Source organism: Glycine max, chromosome 15 (assembly GCF_000004515.6).
Source record: "Glycine max cultivar Williams 82 chromosome 15, Glycine_max_v4.0, whole genome shotgun sequence".
NCBI classification, from domain to species: domain Eukaryota; kingdom Viridiplantae; phylum Streptophyta; class Magnoliopsida; order Fabales; family Fabaceae; genus Glycine; species Glycine max.
The window spans coordinates 28,204,079-28,223,060 of record NC_038251.2 but is presented as its reverse complement, the minus strand read 5'-3'; the positions used below and the strand labels follow the sequence as shown (position 1 = coordinate 28,223,060).

Sequence of the window (18,982 nt, the reverse complement as noted above, 5' to 3'; positions counted from 1 at the left end):
CAAAACACATTTGAATCACCTTTGATTCTCCATGAAGCTTTGCTTCTACATTTATTTTGTTCCTCATTAGTCATCACTTCTTTAATTTTGTCCCACAATCATTTTCTATACAATTTATTATAGGAGATTCAATAGAGAACTACATTTTTTACTCTAAAAATAGCGACTCAATACTATTTTTAGTGGGTTTTGTAATGTTGGTTGCGAATTGGTAATGTATGATCTATAATCTATGTATGTATGTGTCAGTTTTGTATTAGGGATGTGAATATTTAATCTTTTTTTTCTCCCAAGATATGTGACCTATTTCAATACTATGTTTTTTTATAAGAATTTTTTTTATAAAGTTTCTACTTTTTAGGAAAATAATCCCTTTTAGTCTTTGTACAAGCCCTTTTGGAATCTTTTTAAAATTTCACTTTTGGATTCTTTGCAATTATGTAATCTCTTTTGGTCCCTACTACAAAATTGCAAGGAATAAAAGGTAATGTTTATGTAACGATGGGGACCAAAAGAGATTCAAAAGTGCTTATACAGGGACAAAAATGAATGGTTTTTAAGTGTAGGGACTAAAAGGTAAAATTTGTGTAACAATAGAAACCAAATGAGTATTTTTCCCTTCATTTTATATCGAACAATTTATATTTCTTAGATTTTTTTAACCATATTATTTTGGTGCAAAATATTTACCAACTCTATTGATGACTAATTTCTATCGGAGAACTTAGTTGATTACCTTTAGTGTGTTGGACCAGTGGCCTCAATAAGTTAAGAGGGGAGGGGTGAATTAAGTTTTAAGATTCCCACTAACAAACTTTTAACCCCTCTTTTTAAATGATAGGCTTAGAATGCAGAAGAAGGACAAGAAGCAATCAACTTAACAATGTTCTTTTAAACGTGCAATGAAAAATTGGTTATAATAACATAAGATAAGGGAAGAGAGAAATGCAAACTCGATTTATACTGGTTCGGCCACGTCCTGTGCCTGTGTCCAGTCCTCAAGCAACCCACTTGAGATTTTCCACTTTCTTTGTAAAAATCCTTTTTACAACTTCTGAACACCCAAAGAATCCATTTCCCTTGTATTCAGGAAACTCACATTTCAAGAGACAACTAGTCTCTTGATTACAATTAGGGGTGGGAATAGGCCAGGCCGGCCTACAGGGGCCTATGGCCTGGCCTACCTGGCCTGAACTGACCTATTTAATTAAAAGGCTAGGTTCAGACTTTTTTAAAAGCCTATTAAATTAAATAGACTAGGCTTAGGCTTATTAAGAAGCCTGATAAGCCTGATAGGCCGGCCTATATATATATATATATATATATATATATATATATATATATATATATATATATATATATATATATAATTATTTTTTAGATACAATTAATTTTTAAAAAACTATCAGACTTTGATTACCTTTATAACTTTTATTCCTATAATTATGTAAAAATGTAATTATAATTTAGGTATGAGTTATGTGTCCTTTTATGTTCCTTATTATTTTTATTGACTTCCATAAAAATATTAAATATTTATTGTGAAGAAGGCTTTTAAAAAGGCTATCAGACCAGGCCAAACTTTTAAAAAGGTCAGGCCGAACCAAAATAAAAAGCCTTTATAGGCTATAGGCCAGGCTCAAACCTCAAAGATCCATCGTAGGCTAGGCTCAAGCCTTTCAAAGCCTAGCTTGGCCTGGCCTATTCCCACCCCTAATTACAATTGACTTTTTGAAAAGAACAGAAAAATTTCTCTTCTTTAGAGTGGATAATACAATTTGAAGTTTCTGGATGAACTCTCAATAGATTTGCAAGTGCTTGCCCAAGAGTTGTTTAGAGAGCATTTGACAATGAAGTTCTCTTGGAATATCTCTCTCTTGCTTTTCGAATTCAGACACACATATATATAGGCACTTTGTGCCTTTTCAAAATGGTTTGAAGAGATGTGTCTTTTCAAAAAGCTTTTTCTGGATTTTTTCACTGGTAATCGATTACAGGTTTTTGTAACCGATTACACGGTTATATTTTAAAGGGTCATGACTTTTGAATTTGAATTTCAAGAGTTTCGTTGCTGGTAATCAATTACAAACATCTGGTAATCGATTACAGGTTCGAAATTTAAATTCAAAACCCTTTTTAACAACTATTTTTCAAAATTGTCTTCTGGTAATCGATTACCAGACAGGGCTTGATCTTTAGTTAATCTTGAAGCAAAACTTTGTTTGTTGAAGCAATCTTGTATTAATCTTGAAGCAATTCTTATCCTTTGAAGCAACCTTGTTTGATTCTTCTTTGGCATCATCAAAATTGTGTATTCATACATTCACATTCTCCCCCTTTTTGATGATGACAATCATTATCAAGTGATTTCTTTTCAGCATCATCAAACCATGTATGATTCACATTCTCTCCCTTTTTTATGATGACACTCATTATCAAGCAAATTCTTTTTGACATCATCAAAACCTGCATGATTTACATTCTCCCTTTTTTTGATGATGACAACCATCTGTAGGTTAGGAGCAATAAAAAAATATCTATTTGTATATAGTTTACTCCCCCTTCATTTCACAATGATTGCTTATATGAGACAGTTGAAGATTTCATAGACTTCATGTATAAAAAGTTGTCTCATAAAGAATAGATAATTTCCCTTACTATCTTATTACCACTTGTTGCAATGTATGAGAGTCAAGTGATATCAAAAGGCCTTAAAACTAACTATTTTGCACTCACAGAAATACATAATACATATTTAGTACAAATAATCAAAATATATATAAATTTTTTTATCAAAAGTAATCAATAATCAACATAACTCTCAAAGACAATTATCAAGGACAATCAAAACTCAATAAAAAACAATCATAAAAAAACAATCATCAAAGACAATTAAAACTCAATCAAGAACAATAATAAAAAACAATCATCAAAGACAATCAAAACTCAATCAAGAACAATCATAAAAAACAATCATCAAAGACAATCAAAACTCAATCAAGAACAATCATAAAAAACAAACCAATCATAAAAAAAATTATAAAAAACAATCAACATAACTCACAAACACAATCACCATAGACAATCAAAAACTCAATCAAAAGCAATCATCAAAAGTAATTAACAAAGACAAGTGGCCTTTTGGTATCATTTGATACCACTTGTTGGGCTTGTTGAACAAGTAGCCTTAATAAACCATGCATAAGATCATTAATAAGTAAAGCAATTTTTTTTATGGAGGTAGAGGGATTCGTACCTATTTTTCCAACTCCAATAGTTTTACCTTTATTTTTTGTCTCCATAGACCACATATTCACTATCTTTGGAAGAAATATAAATAAACTTGGATGCATCTCTCGCCATGTGTTTGGAGCAACCACTATTTAGTGTATCAACTTTGCTTCAAAGAGTCCATCATTCATATAATCATATTTTGATTTTGGTACCCAAATTTTCTTGGGTCCTTGTATGTTAGTTTTAAGTAAGAATCCTTTTGGAACTCAAACCATTTTTCCAATACTATTATGATTAAGTGGTTGAATTCATATAATTGGATAGGAATCTCTAATGCTTTCTTACCAGAATAAAAGCAATAGAACTAGTAACAAGAGTAAATTTGGCAATAACAATATTTTCACTGAAAATGTTTTCAAAAATTCAACCTAACACATTTCCATCACCATTTTCTATTTTCAGTGAAAATGAAAACAGAAAACAACCAAACCAAACACCCCCTAAGCTTCTCTAAAATCACTTATAGGAGAAGAAAATAAGAAGAAAAGAATGAAACAACCTTTTTCATAAGCTAAAATTAGCTCTCCATTAATTAATTTATATATGTCCTCTCATCTTTCTTTTAGAGAAGTTATATGAGAAAAGTTCTACAAATTAGCTAATGGAGAAGTTGTGGCGTCCCTAAATAATGACTGCTTTAATAGTAATGATTTAAATAACAAAAACCATGGGATTTTGTTTTTCTTTTTCTTTTTCGTTTCTTCCTCTTTTTCACAGTAATTAAGTTCAGAAGGAAAATCATCACTATAGAGTCCTGAATGCCCAGTTCACAACTCTATTCGGAGTCATTTCTTTCTAATAACTCATAACCTCTAAACTATTTTGCTCTTTCAAAAATAAAAGTGTACCAGCCATCATTTTAGGTCGTCACGTGTAAAATAATAAAATAAAATACGGTCGGTGAACTCTCTTGCAAATAATGTTTGTTAACACTTTCGTTTCAAATAACAAGATTAAACATAAGTACATTCATCATCTAAAGCTGTCCAAAATATGGGAGTTTTGCAAAATACACAGTGACATCCAGAGCAAAGGTATCCACTGTGGTGGCTTCAGCCACATGTATACAATCATCAAATTCCTATACAATAGGTCTACCCATACAAAAACAAAAAGAGTAAACCTAACAATCTGTACTAGATACACCCACCCCCAAAAAGTATATAAACCTAGTCTAAGGAGTTGTCTGCTATGATGAAGAACCTCCACTAGTCGCTATCCCCTCAGGACCGCTCTCCTCCATAGAGTCTGCCTCAGATGCCGACATGACGTCCTCGGGAGAATCCACCTCAGGGAGTGGGTCCTCATCACCCTCTAGAAAGTCAAGAGCATCCACAGCAGGCTCAGGAGGTAGCTCCTCTGGGTCCTCCTCAGGGTCTTCCTCTGATGACGTCACCTCTATCACTTGGATTGGCTCCACTAGTCGATATGGAGTAGGTGTAGGTAATATCCACTCCACAGTGCGCTGAAGCGAGTGTGCTGGTTCCTCTGGATGTACCAATGAAGTAGCCGTGAATCGAATCATGCCCCGGAATCGGCACCTTGCATTGCCTTCGAGGGTCTCCCAAACTCCCTCTAGGCACTCCATCTCCACTCGGTCATGGATTAATTGCGCTGCCATCGTGATCTACAAGAAATAAAAGAAAGGGGGTAGACTCTTTCACGAGAGATCTAACTACGGTAGCAACACAATGCGTCCCATAACCACTACATGCAATTAAAAAGGTGTGTCTCAAGGCTTTCCTTCTCTGGTAATTGATTACACAGCATTGGTAATCGATTACCAGAGGCCCAACTCGAGTTACACAGCTTCAGAACATGAAAACCTGCAATATGCACTGTGTAATCGAATACACATAACTGGTAATCGATTACCAGTGACCCGTTACTCTGTGTAATCGATTACACAGTATTGGTAATCGATTACACCCCTTGGTAATCGATTACCAGAAGCCCTCTCAACTTCCTGATCCCATTTTTAGGCCTGGTAATCGATTACACACCCTTGGTAATCGATTACCAGAGACCATCTTAACTTCCTGTCTTCATTTTTAAGCCTTGTAATCGATTACACACCCTTGGTAATCGATTACCAGAGGCCATATTGCAGATATCACTCAAAATCCATAGCTGGCCAGCCACCACACAAGCCTCCTTGCTTTGTGGTATTTGTTCTTTTATCAGTTGACTGCCAGGAGCTCGCCTATTTAGGTACATCACAGGTTCTCACTGATTGACTATGCCCGGGTTGGGTCGGGATTGGTCAATCTTGGTTTTGGGCAATAGCACCCCACCTGACGTCCCCAAGGTCTCCTGACCCCCGCGACATATCTCCAGGTACCACTCTGTGGTCAACGAATAAAAGTAGGAAGACTAACTCTTCCACACCTTCTCACTTCGAGCTTATGGGATTATGGGGTACCCGTCACATGTGGTACTAGGTGGCGATCGGGCGATGGTGCAAGTCGACTATCCACATCCACAAATCACACATAAATCCACCATCCCCAGTTGCCCACCTTCAACTGAGCTCACGTACTCCCACGTAGCCCTTATCCTCGTTCTTCTCAACACCGGGTCCCCATCAATCCCTCCAAGCTTCCACAACATCCAAGCAATTCAACATCCAAACATCATGCACTATCAAAAACAATAAAATAGGGCAGAGGGAGAAAACTCTGCCCAAAACACAAACCAATACCACAACTTTCCTTACTCAAATACCCTAGTAACATTCTCTTTGTTCCAATTCTTTCACCGTTGGATCGACTTGAAAATTTTACTGGAGGTCCCTAGTACATAAGTCTACATTTTGACCGTTGGGATCTGTTAGAAAACATCCAGAACCCAATATGTACTACCCTTTCCACAACCAGCAATACACAACATTTTCTGCACAAACACAATTTTCTGCTGCACAAAATTTGACAGCTTTTTGCTGCACAAATTGGGCAGATTTCGAAATCACTCTTGCCCTCATCCAATTTTTCCCAAATTGGATCCTACAAGTCCTAAATCATGTATAAATCATATCTAAGCCAAAGACAAGCTTCAGACCAAAGCAACTCAAAATCTAGGTATCTAACACCCCTCAATTTAGTGGATTTTCAAGGTTTGAGAAGTGAAACTGAGAATGGGGGTAATTTTGGAGCAAACTCTCATCTCAAACAAGTCTATAACATTAATCTAAACTCGCTCAAACTAGTTTTATGACGAAAACTCTACCGAATCAAAATTTGACTCCTCAACACCCAATTTACCCTAGAAAAGGGCTCTTGCCTTCACTTTGGTCACTCATTTTCCTCCTTTGCACAGCCCAAGCTTTCCCACAGTCCTAAATGACATTTCAAACTAGGATTTACTCACTTTAACCTCCAATTACCACTAAATCCAGATTTAGCTTTTCAAATCCTCAAAGCATCACACTTTTCCACTCATATCACTACATTCTCACTTTTTAACCCTAGGTTAACTCTACCCTTCATCTCTATCAGTTTTCCATCAACAATTTCAGCACATAAGCATCACAAGCATCATCATAAAACCCTAAAACAGAATGGGTAAGCTTGACTCACACCAAACATGACAAGTTTAGCATGCTTTCAACAAATTCCTTCACAAATAATTACCACAAGGCATAAACCTAGTAAAACTACCCATCATATCTCCCAAACACCCAATACCCACAAAATTATGTGAGAAAGAAGTATACCCAAACCTGAAATTTGAAGTCCCACAACGTAGAGGTGCGCTTCACGACTCCGAAAATGGTTTCCTTTCGCGATTTGGAGCAGAAATGGTGAGCAAAGGTTGGAGCTTTGATGGAGCTTCAATGGTGAGGAAGAAGAAGAAAATAGCAACGTGAGAGAGAGAGGGAGAAAAGCTTCTGAATTTTTGGGCTGAGGGAGGAGAGAGAACGTGGCTGTTTAATTTAAAAAGGCTTATTCTTTTCTTCTTTTTTTTTTTAAAAAAAAAAGGTATGCCACATGTCTCCTTTTGAGTGGAGCAAAAAGGGGTCCACTTTTTCTCTTGATGTGACTCATACTCAGCCACAAGAAGAGAAAAATCTGACCTTTTGAAACGTTAAATTCCTGCCTTGGTTTGCGTGTCGTTTCTCTGGTTCCAGTCCCTCGCGTTTCTCTGCACCCGTCGGGGCCCGTTTTTGAAAGTAAGCAATATATATATCAAAACGCTCAGAATGAAACCCCGAGCGTGGTTCAGAGGTTGTTTTGTTAAATTTTAAGTTGCACGTAAAACGATAATTTTTAGACTAATTAATTGATAATTAACCTATAACTATCCAGTTATGGATTTCTATTCCTTAATTAGCCTAACCCGTGTATCTTTCCCCCAATATACCTACTTCTACCAGGAGTATATATATATATATATATATATATATATATATATATATATATACATTGAATAATACTTATATATAATCATTCAAAATGCATCGTTTACAAAATTTCGGGTAGAAATTTCCAGGATGTCACAGAAGTAATTTTAGCTTATGGAGAAGCTCATTTTATTTTTTTCTTCTTATTTTCTTTTCATTGAAGTGCTTCTAGAGAAACTTACACCCAAACATGCCCTTAAAAGGTTTCGCTGGAGTGTTTGGAAGAGAAGAAAGAAGGTTGATATTGCGTTTATGTTGATAAAATGTTTGTAAGATTGAATCAGGTGTGGTTGGAATGTTATGCGACAAGGGAAAGAATTAAGGGATGAGAGCTTCTGTTCAACCTGTTTCTTTTGTTGTCATCACATAGGAAGTAGTATCAGAATTAGTTTTAGTAAAGATACATATGCCTTATTATTGTTCAGTAAAATTGATTTTGCTTACAAACTTGGGTTTGACTAAATGTGGTAAAAAATAGCTTTTTTGCATTAAGTTGAAAAAATTATAGTAAGTTTTGCATCAAACTTTCTTTCAGGGTAAAAACATTCAAACATAAGTTACTTTACTTCAAAAGCAATTTTGAAAATGCGTCGAATAGTACCATTTCCAATAAGATTACATTTTGATCAATTTTTTTGGCAAATACTTATCCAAACACACACTCAACTATACATGTAATATATCAAAAGCTCTGGAGTTGTGTTTTTGTTAATGATTAATAATCCAATACTAAAGTTGGGAAGTTGTTGTAAGGCTACAACAGTGTGTACTAATGCAGTAGAAAGAAGAGACAACTTTGGAATAAAATTTATGTGAAATATTATGATATAGAGTTCGTTAGCTGAAGTTTTTCTGACCTAGTTGTATGTAGCCTACTATACATTGAGTCGAACACCATTTTTTGAGGGTTATGCTTGGCTCTTGATATTGGTTTTGCTTTGAATGAACAATATTTCCATCTTTTTTTCTTCTAACTTGTTATTGCTTTTGAAAGGAAGAAAAGAAAGAGAAATTGATTTTATATTTACATATACTCTTACCAAAGATATTGGGTTTTGTTTTTGAAGTTTTGTGTTGTACAACTGATATTTATGGCTCTGTGTTTGTCAAGGAATCAAGCTAATGTTGATGCTATTATGCTGGAAATTGATGGAACTCCTAACAAATCAAAACTATGGGCTAATGCAATATTGGGAGTTTCGTTGAGTGTAACATCCCATTTTTTCATAAACTAATTTAAAAAAGATTATATTTATAAATAAATATAGTTTTAGAAAAAAATGATGGGGTTTTTATAATTAAATAAATAAGGAGAAATAATTTTATTAATTAAAATAATGGTTTGAGAGAAAATAAAAAGGATGTTTTATTTATTCAGGGAAATTTTTGTGTTTTGACCCATGATTTTAATACAAGGAGGAAACACACCTACGATGCAAAGGATATTTCTCTCGGCTCCGACAACCTTTCAAAGGATGTTTTTGTGTTTTGACCCATGATTTTAATATAATTGTGTGAAATTATTTGAGGGATTTTACTTCCCATGTTATGATGAACCTTTTGTATAAATTGTTATATTAAAATTATGAAGGGGTGATTCAAATTGTGAGTATATGATAAATTGAACATGTGATAAATAGTGAAATACATGTGTATTGAGATGTGTGTATTGAGTTGTGAGTTATGAACTGTGCAATCACATAATTGTAAGACCCTTTTAAGGTCGATGAGTATTGTAATGGAATCCACTATGGGAACCCGACGAGTTAAAATGATTTTGAAAACAATTGAGTAGTTGTGTGTATGGCATAGTTCATAGATAAAGTGTATATGATTCATTAGGTGTGATAACGTGTTAAATTGAGATTATAACATTGTGATTGAGATCAAGTGTATGTGATAAATTGAGTATGCACGTGATTGAGATGTTGTGTGCATTGAGATGTTGTGTGTATTGAGTTATGAACTATGAATTGTATAATCGCACGACTATAAAAACCTTTAAGGGCGACGAGTTAATACTAAGACCCTTTAAGGGCGACGAGTTAATGCTAAGACCCTTAAAGGGCGACGAGTTAAAACTATTTTGAGAATAATTAAGGAGTTGTGTGTTTTATATAGTTCATAGATAGAGTCTGTGTACAAAAATGTTTTCTGGGTTGGACCTGAATCAGGAGGGAGAGACCCTGACGGACTCTTCGGAGTGTAGGCCATGAGGGTAAATACACCCAGTTTGAGTGCTCCTTTAAGCCTGTGCCGATCCCACATGGTTGGAGCATTCTCGCAAAACAACGTGACCCTGACTGGTCTCCCTATGATCTTACCTAGTGAGAGTGACCTGACTTGCTAGTGTGTGGTTTGTCTTATCATGTACTCATAGGCGTCCGATGAGGTTTTTCACTTACATGGTACCACATTGCATATAGGATTGAGGCTTAGTGTATATGTTTCATAACACTTGTGTATTGATCGATATTGATTGACTTGGTGATATTGTGTTTTGATCCTTGAGTACGTGAATGAATGAGACGTGTTGTGTTGTGATGTGATGTTAGACGACAAAGTGATGAAATGATGTGAGTTATGTTTAAGTAAGTTTTATTTTGTTTATATGATATTTATACCTACATGTGATCTTGTTTCTCTCTATTAGTTAGGAATGTGATAACTCACTCCCTGTGTGTTGTTTGTATTTGGATCCTGTGATGACCTTGAATTTTATGTTCGGGGGAGCAAATGACTAGGTGAGTTGCTTTAAGGAACCTTGTGTTGAAGGACGTTGGGACACAATGCTCTAATAGGATGTGGCATTGAGACATAAGTTTCTATATTAATTACATGATATTAGTCTATTTTATTTTACCTCACTGATTTAACAAAACATTTTTTTTTGTAAATTTTGACAGCCTTGTTTTGAGCCGAATATACTTTTAATAAGCTTTATTTGACAATAGTGAAATGAATGTGAACTTTTTATCCACGTGAATTTGTTTACCAATTTTTTTAATATATTTTATTTATTTATATATATGTCGGGATAAAGGGTGTCACATTGAGTGTATGTAGAGCTGGTGCAGGGGCAAAGGGAGTGCCCTTGTACAGGCACATCAAGGAGATTTCAGGAACAAAAGAACTTGCTATGCCAGTTCCAAATTTCAATGTTATAAATGGGGGCAGTCATGCTGGGAATAATCTGGCTATGCAAGAGTTTATGATACTACTAGTTGGAGCACAACTTCATTTGCTGAGGCTCTCCGCATGGGCAGTGAAGGTTAGAAACCTATTTCTTTGTGACTGGCTGTAACCACACCCACGAAGTATGGTTGTGACTTGTGACTGTAATTATGCATCTTTTGTGTGCATTTTTCTCATTTTGGCATTCAACGTGATGTCTGCCTTTTTCGTCAATAACTCAATTGTTTGGTGAGTGTGAATTGGTGAGTTCAGATATTAACTTCTGTGCTAATATTAGGTTCTTAGGTAGGTATTACATATGATTTGATAGCTAATCTTAATTCCATTTTTCCTGACTGCATATTATCTATAGCATAAATTCCATGATTTTTTCAATCTCACCAGCGATCTATATATGGTGACAATCAGTTAACTTGGTTATTTCTGGTAGAACAGTTTATCATGTATTAAGGGGTACAAGGCAAAATATGGACAAGATGCATGTAATGTTGGAGATGACGGAGGATTTGCTCCCAATGTTCAAGATAACAGGAGGGTCTTGTTTTACTCATGGATGCCATTGAGAAGGCTGGTTATACTAGCAAGGTGGGTGAAGCTTTGATTATTTCTGTTGCATACTTTGAATATTCACTTGTGCTGATCTGGAAATAAAAAAAAATGGTGCAGATTAAAATAGGTATGGATGTTGCAGCTTCAGAGTTTTACACTAAGGATGGGAAGTATGATTTGAACTTCAAGAAACAGCCAAATGATGGAGCTCATGTTCACTCTGCTCAGAGTCTTGGTCAACTATATAAAGATTTTGTTAAAGAATTTCCCATTGTGTCAATTGAGGATCCGTTTGATCAAGATGATTGGGGTTCATGGGCTTCATTGCTCGCTTCAGTTGATATTCAACTTGTAGGAGATGATTTGTTAGTTACAAATCCTAAGAGAATAGTTGAGGCCATCAAAAAGAAGGCTTGCAATGGTTTGCTTCAAAAGGTTAGCATCCTTAAACAAAATTTCTTTCAATTATTAGAATTATTTCATTATATTTTTGTTTAGTTTCCCCAGCATTTCCTCCTGCAGCTTGCTTTAAGATAGTTGTTTTTATTTGCATTTTATCGAAACTAATCAAACACCAGCTGAATTTACAGCTTTCTTTAAGATAGTTGCTGGCTGAATTTACAACTGAAATTAATGCTTCGTTTGTTTTGTGTTGTCCATTAACTGCAGGTTAATAAGATTGGTACAGTGATCGAATCTATTCAGGCTGCACTTGACGCAAAGGCTGCAGGTTGGGGTGTCATGGTTAGTCATTGGAGTGGCGAGACTGAGGATAACCTCATCGCTGATCTCTCTGTTGGCTTGGCTAGTGGACAAATTCTATATCCTTAATTTTTTTTGGTGAATTTAATCTTTTTAGCTACCATACATTATACTGTGATGTTATCACTTTCATATTGATGATCCAAATTCTGTCCTCCAGATAAAGACTGGTGGTGCTCCTTGCCGAAGTGAGCAATTGGCAAAGTATAATCAGGTAATTGGAACTTGTGTTCCTCTTTGATTCAAGGATTTTAGGTCACCCTATGACACCATAGAAATCATTATGAATAGACTATTGCAAAGTGTGTTCATTAATCAAATGTTTCCATATAATCTTTTTGTCTGGCCTATTTTAACTCGTCTTCATTTTTCCTTTTGGTATCTGCATTATTTGGGCTTGAAATGGACTCGGCATGGTAAAAGATTGATAAAAGTAAAACACAAACCTGAGTATAATCATGTAGAGTTAAGAGTTATTGATTCATAGTCAATGTTTCTATTTAGTATGTCTCAGTTTCAAAACTTAATTTATATTTTTTTAATAGATAAAATATCAATGTTCTTGAAAAGTAATTTTTAGAATGCTTCTTTAGCAGCCAATTGCTAAAATTATGTGAATGGCTAGCATGATAATGAAGTGATCTAACACACATGTATTCAATTTCTTTTCAGCTTCTTCGGATTGAAGAGGAACTTGGAAGTGTGCAATATGCTGGTGAAACTTTTAGATCACCTTAGAGTGAACTCAATTGATCCAAAAAATTCTTATTTTCTGGAAAAGATTCTGCATCAGAATCATTGTCATCATTGATTTACCAAGGAAAATCCTGAGTTTTGATATAGTTGCTAGCCTTTTGGGGTTTTCAGATCTACTTGATGAGTTAGCCTTAAGATATGTGTTTTGAACTGAAATAATTACCATGTGATTGGATGATAACTTGGTGCAGTAACATGGTTCCATCGGTGTAACTTGTTTTCTTTTTTTGAAAGAACCCTACTTGTGAATTAGTCCCTCTGCTTACGACAATAAGATTTTATACTGTGTCATCTTTTGAAGAAGGGAGAGGTTTAGACGTTGTTGTTTGGTAGTTCAGTGTTTGTAATGGTACTTCTCTACATAACTTGTGAACAATTCCCGTCTGTTACTACCAAGCATTAGTGATATAGGATTGAAATTTCTTTCGCCTCACCCTGCGCCTAAAAAGGAAATCGTTAACTTTAATTTTAGACTGCAATACTTTTTTTTGGCTTCGGTTCTTATAAATATCTTTAATTTTTTATATTTTGGTTTTATTCTTTATATCGTTTTGGTTAAATTACTTTTTTGTTTCTAATTTATCTTTTTTTATTATTTTAAGATTCAATTAGTTCTGCTTTTTAACAAAGATTTAATTAGGTTCTTTATTTTTAAAAAGATCAATTAGGTTTTTTATTTTTTAAAATGAGTTCAAATTGATTTTTTTTAAATAATACCTAATTGGAATATTTAAAACCTAATTAAATCTAAAAAATAAATTAAAAGAAAACAAACTAAATCTAAAAAATAAGACTTTTTTTTTTTTTTTTAAGTTTGTATACTTTTATTCGTCAAAACATATAAAGGAAATCCTTATCCACTTATTAAATTATTGACCTAATTGAATAAGGTCTATATAAAGGATGAGAATTTTTAATAAAGAAAAAATATTTGTTGACACCAAAACCTAATTAAGAGTTTAAGACAGCTAGGACCACCACGTACCCTGAACCAAAAGAAAAGGGAAATGCTAAAATTTACCTTAAAAAACAGAGAAAGGAAAATGCTTTTCGTTTACAAAGACTTGCTAAAATCACGTATCCTGAACCTAGACTATCTCAAAAGAAAGTCAAAATGAACCCTGGCTCATAATTTCAGACTTGTATCAGGAAATTGGCAAATCGAATGTCATTTGCAACCCACGCAGCACAGCAAATAATAAAGACAGACTGATGCCAGGACATCTTTTTCCATCATACTAAAAGTATTACCATACTTGATTACGGCTACACAGGAATCCGTTTTGTACATACCATATGATAATTATTACAAAACAATTATGCTTATATTAATGTGCAGGGACAGAACATCTATAACTTGTAACAATGAGGGAACATGGTATGAAACACAATAGCCACTGGTAACTATAGCAAAGATTTGTTGTTCAAAGGTAATGAGAAAATGCAGATTTATGTACGAAAATCTTTGCTCAAAATATGCATCCAGCACAAGGAGGCACAAATAAACCAGAACATTCCATCCATCAGCATTTCAGATCCTCTTGTCACTAGCTTCCAGGAGCAAAATGGGATAAGTATATTTTCAGGCATTAATATCATCCACCCTTCACAGCAGGAAACAAGCAATTGCTTTTAAATCCAAGCAAGCAGAGCTAAAGCTGAATAGCTGGACCAGCATATACCCCCTGGCGCATATAAAGATCACTAGGTGATTCTAACTCTGTGAGCCATGCATATTCCTCCTCTTCCCCGTCACATATAGGTGCATTTGCAACTGCTGCAGAGCCATAGCATCAAGAAAATCACTCATGGAAATCTCATATTTGACTCACTTCCTAAAAGAGTGTGAGTTCTATAAAAAGGATTCTAACTTCCTAAGACCATCAATATACTTTTAGAATTAAGAATTGTAATTCAATTTATCAATCCTCAATCAAGACTTAAGGTCTGTTTAGCTAAACTTCTCAATAGGTATTTATAGAAGAAGAAAATATGGAAGTATAATAACTTAAACTTCTCCCACAAACAAAAATCAACTTGTGCTCTTAGCTTTTACAGAAAACCTCTCATTTAACTTCTCCAAAAGCTAATGTGCAAGAGTTGGTTTTAGCTTATAGGAGAAACTCAATTTTGATGTAATGACATGTAGTTCTACTAAGTTGTGATAGCAGGCCAATAGTGGGTGATGCAATCCACAATCAGGGCCTACTGTGGTTACAGAAATCACCACAACCGAAATGTTGCAATTGCATCAAGTGATGTGGTCTGTAATTAAAATCTTGATCACTGCTATATATTATGATGTATAGAAAGCAAGCAATATTGCTAAGCAGTTACTTACAGAATGCTGAATAAGGATAATCATGATAGTAAGTACACCTCCTTCCTTCCTCTTCTCTGTAAGGAGGTGTGAGAATGTCTAGCATGGCACAAGGTGTCACTGCTGTGAAACAGTGCAGATTTCCACCGTGTTTGGGATATAAAACTGATGTATCACACGGTGCATTCAAGACCTTATCAACTTCTAACTTTGCTAGTCTTACTGCATAAAAGGAAAATTAAAGCATAATAATAATGAAATCAATTAACAAGTAACTTAAAAATAAGGATGCAGAAGAGCAGGATGTATAAGCCATTAACATGATGATTTTTACATTCTCTAATATTAGAAAATTTATAAATCTATTGAAGATAATATATAAGAATGTAAACCACCAAGAGCCAAAACATAGCATAATGAAATTATTTATTACTTGTAAACAATCTGCCTTATAAGGATTTTAATTACTGTCTTAGTCAATCATACCAGGCACTAGTTTCCAACAACATTCATTCTTTTTTCCGTTTTATTAGTAGACAAAGGGGAAAGGCACATCAAACAGTCTGCATCTCCACCCATTGATAAGCAAAGTTAAGGGATAATAAAGAGATGAAACATATCGCAACAAGGTAAGTTATCAGGTTTTGTATTATAATATATTAGATTAGATGAACCAAAATAAACAATTAACCCTTTGAGTTGAGTAAACAAAACATAGTCTTTCAGTAGATCTAAGACAGAGTGAACATTTGAAACAAAATATAGCCTCCAATACTATTACACCAATCACCCACCATGTTTGTGTCCTCATGGTTTTCATGTAAGCAGGAGAAATGTAAAATCCAGATGTATACGAGGATAGATAGACATTTGAACAACAACAACAACAACAACAACGCCTTATCCCACTAGGTGGGGTTGGCTACATGGATCAACTTCCGCCATAATGTTCTATCAAGTACCATACTTCTATCCAAATCATTAAGTTCGAGATCCTTTTTGATAACCTCTCTTATAGTCTTTTTGGGTCTTCCTCTGCCTCGAATTGTTTGCCTTCTCTCCATCTGGTCTACTCTCCTCACTACAGAGTCTACCGGTCTTCTCTCTACATGCCCAAACCACCTAAGTCTATTTTCCACCATCTTCTCTACAATAGGCGCTACTCTCCTCACTACAGATAGACATTTGAACCAAAAGCATTATTTATATTTATTATATCGAGGAAGATCTAGAGTATATAATTTGAAGCATTATGGTAAAATAAGGTTCCATAGGAGGATAATATGCACTATGCAATATGATGGAACAAGGTATTTGTAGTTCAAATGACAAATTAACAAGAGCAATTTCACCTTATCAAAAAAATAAGAGCACATACAAAAATTAAAAAATGAAAGTAAGAAGCAGTAAATGAAAGAATGGGAGGAAATAAGAAAGTCAACTCAAAAGTAAATGAAACATACAAGTCAGACCTTGAGCATATCCTGGTTCTTTGCTTTCTATGATGCAGGGAGGCTCAACCCAGTCATAAGCTTTCACATGTAAAGAGCCATAGAGAAGTTTGCTAAATACAGTCATCCCCGGATGGTCATGGAGAGGAATAACTGAAGAAGTAGGGAAACAAAATATACACATCTGCACCAATCAACATCGCTTATTTTAATTGTAAATCTCATTTCATACAGAATTTAAATGTCATGATCAACCCAATTAAAAGAATGCAAGGAACAGTTTGGCTATATTTGAATTCAATTAACAAATTGTACTATAAATACCTTATACCAGTACTCAGAAGACAAGAATGAAAAATATATCAATAAACATACACGAGCATAGACATGAAGCTTGCAGCAGTGCAGAGGCAGTCTACTAACGCAACATACATACAAACACATAAAGTTGACTACCACCGTGTTAATATAAATAGTTGTCTTACAGTGGTGTCACTGGTGTGTCCTAAAATGGTGAAGCTCACCGTAAAATTATCACATTCATGAATGTCCACATATGTTATTGGTTGAGCCCATCGAGCTAATCTACTAAGTGCATTAGTGCCAAAAAATCCATGCCCTCGATCATCGTCTGCAGTTTCTTCTTTAAGGCCAACATCAGCAGGTTGAATAGTGTCTGCCAAGTCATGAATTAACAAAGATCAAGATTCCATTATCCAAAGCAATGTAACATCTGCATTTCAAAGTTCAAAAAATATGAAAATTTAATCTGGATTTTGATAGGAAACGTCCAATTTGTAAAATGATGCAGAAACAGAATAAATACCTTAACAATGTGCAGAGATAAAACAGTGCTAAAGTTCATTTTGCAGAACAAATCAAACCTGACAACAATTGACCACTATCATATTTCTCTATACTCATTGAATAATTGCTCAAAATCAGTGACATCAGAATCCAGCAACATGCCAAATTCCCACAAATCAACTCTTCAAAACATCCTTTCAGTTTTGCAATCATTCTAATACGAGAGTGCTTACGTAGGGTTAGAACCCCAAAAACAAAAATGGCCAAATCTACTTTGTTGTTCTACAATTCATCTTGGACCTCTCGAAGAAGTAAATTGCCTAGACTGACTAGTAATTACAATAATAAAAAACTACCCATATTACAAGTCCAAGTACGCAGCTTTCAGTTTTAAAGTTATATTGGTCTTGGTTCATGCATCTTTCCTAATAGTTTAATTCCCACCCCCCAGTCTTATTGGAGCATATTCTCATTCTTCAAAACCAAATCAATCTTAGATGCATTAACATAAAACATCATCTTAACATAACGCTTCAATTTAACCGTAAAAGACCAAACTCGCCCCGCCCCAACAATGTTCCCAACACTAGCAACTTAAAACACCCCCAAAACCCCAATTGGACCAACTGAACATTCACCAATCTAAAAAAACAAAAGAATACATTTTTTTATGTTATGTTTTTTTTTTTTTTTTTTTTTTGCTTAAAAGGAGAAAAAGCTGCAAAGTTGAACGTTGAGAACAACAAAAGAGACATACCCAGAATCGAAGAAAGCTTCTGCAAAGCTTGGGACGAAGGAGGGGGTGATCCAGAGGGCGATAAGATGGTTTTGCAATGTTCATACAAAGCCTGAACCTTGGAGCTTTGGTGCCTCATACTAAAGTACCTGCGAAGTGAAGAGAAAACATGTCCTTGTTCTCTATAACTACCCTCAGCTTATCAGTTAATAATTGTCGTAATTTTGACGACGTTTTTTTTTTCTTTTACTAGGGATTGGTCCGTGCCAAACTGCCAATCCACGACACATGACAATTCATATTCAAAACAAAACCATTTTACTTCAACCAAAATGCGATATTTCCCCTGTTTCTCTCTGCCCACAGTTTTTCTTTCTTTTCCCTTGAAAATTTAACTTTTTTGTATAAAAATTAAAAACAATAAATAGTGTCTACAAGTAAATTTTACGCTGTAATCCGATAACAAACTACTACTTCCGTCCGTGTTAACAGTGGTGCTCACTGGTTGGTCGGGTTTAATTAGACCCGTTATTCAATTCCATAAAAAAATTTATGGGTTGTGGATTAATCCTGAGGCTCCTCTAGAAGTGCAATGACAAAAATTTTATGTATTATTTTTTATTTATATGAAAATATCATATGTGATTAAAAATATAATTTTTTAGTTAGTTTTATGTATCATTTTTCTAATGTGTTAATATCATAAATTCATA

The 18,982-nt window shown here is 34.7% G+C and overlaps 2 protein-coding genes across 7 annotated transcripts in view; one reads left to right on the top strand and one right to left on the bottom strand.

Moving 5' to 3' along the window:
* The window catches only part of LOC106794167 (enolase 1, chloroplastic), a 43,513-nt gene extending 30,435 nt beyond the window's left edge, over nt 1–13,078 (top strand). Inside the window, 10 exon segments of the mRNA XM_041009597.1 lie at nt 8,805–8,889; nt 10,737–10,925; nt 10,928–10,964; nt 11,324–11,341; nt 11,344–11,415; nt 11,418–11,473; nt 11,555–11,872; nt 12,107–12,258; nt 12,368–12,413; nt 12,872–13,078. Of these exon segments, the coding sequence (XP_040865531.1) occupies nt 8,805–8,889; nt 10,737–10,925; nt 10,928–10,964; nt 11,324–11,341; nt 11,344–11,415; nt 11,418–11,473; nt 11,555–11,872; nt 12,107–12,258; nt 12,368–12,413; nt 12,872–12,937 (1,039 nt within the window). The 3' untranslated portion in view covers nt 12,938–13,078.
* Nucleotides 13,079–14,188: 1,110 nt separating this feature from the next.
* On the bottom strand, nt 14,189–18,646 carry LOC100780162 (plant cysteine oxidase 3). Of its 6 annotated transcripts, none has more exons than XM_041010076.1 (5): nt 18,291–18,632; nt 17,251–17,402; nt 16,739–16,910; nt 15,297–15,497; nt 14,189–14,729 (listed from the first exon to the last, which is right to left on the bottom strand). In XM_041010076.1, the coding sequence occupies exons 1-5, from the start codon at nt 18,406–18,408 to the stop codon at nt 14,608–14,610; spliced, it is 765 nt and encodes a 254-aa protein (XP_040866010.1). In that variant the 5' UTR covers nt 18,409–18,632; the 3' UTR covers nt 14,189–14,607. The 6 variants fall into 6 exon arrangements, with proteins under 6 accessions (XP_040866010.1, XP_040866011.1, XP_014623855.1 ...); XM_041010077.1 differs by having other exon boundaries at nt 16,748–16,910; nt 18,291–18,629; XM_014768369.3 differs by having other exon boundaries at nt 14,262–14,732; nt 18,291–18,646.
* Nucleotides 18,647–18,982: the final 336 nt, after the last annotated feature.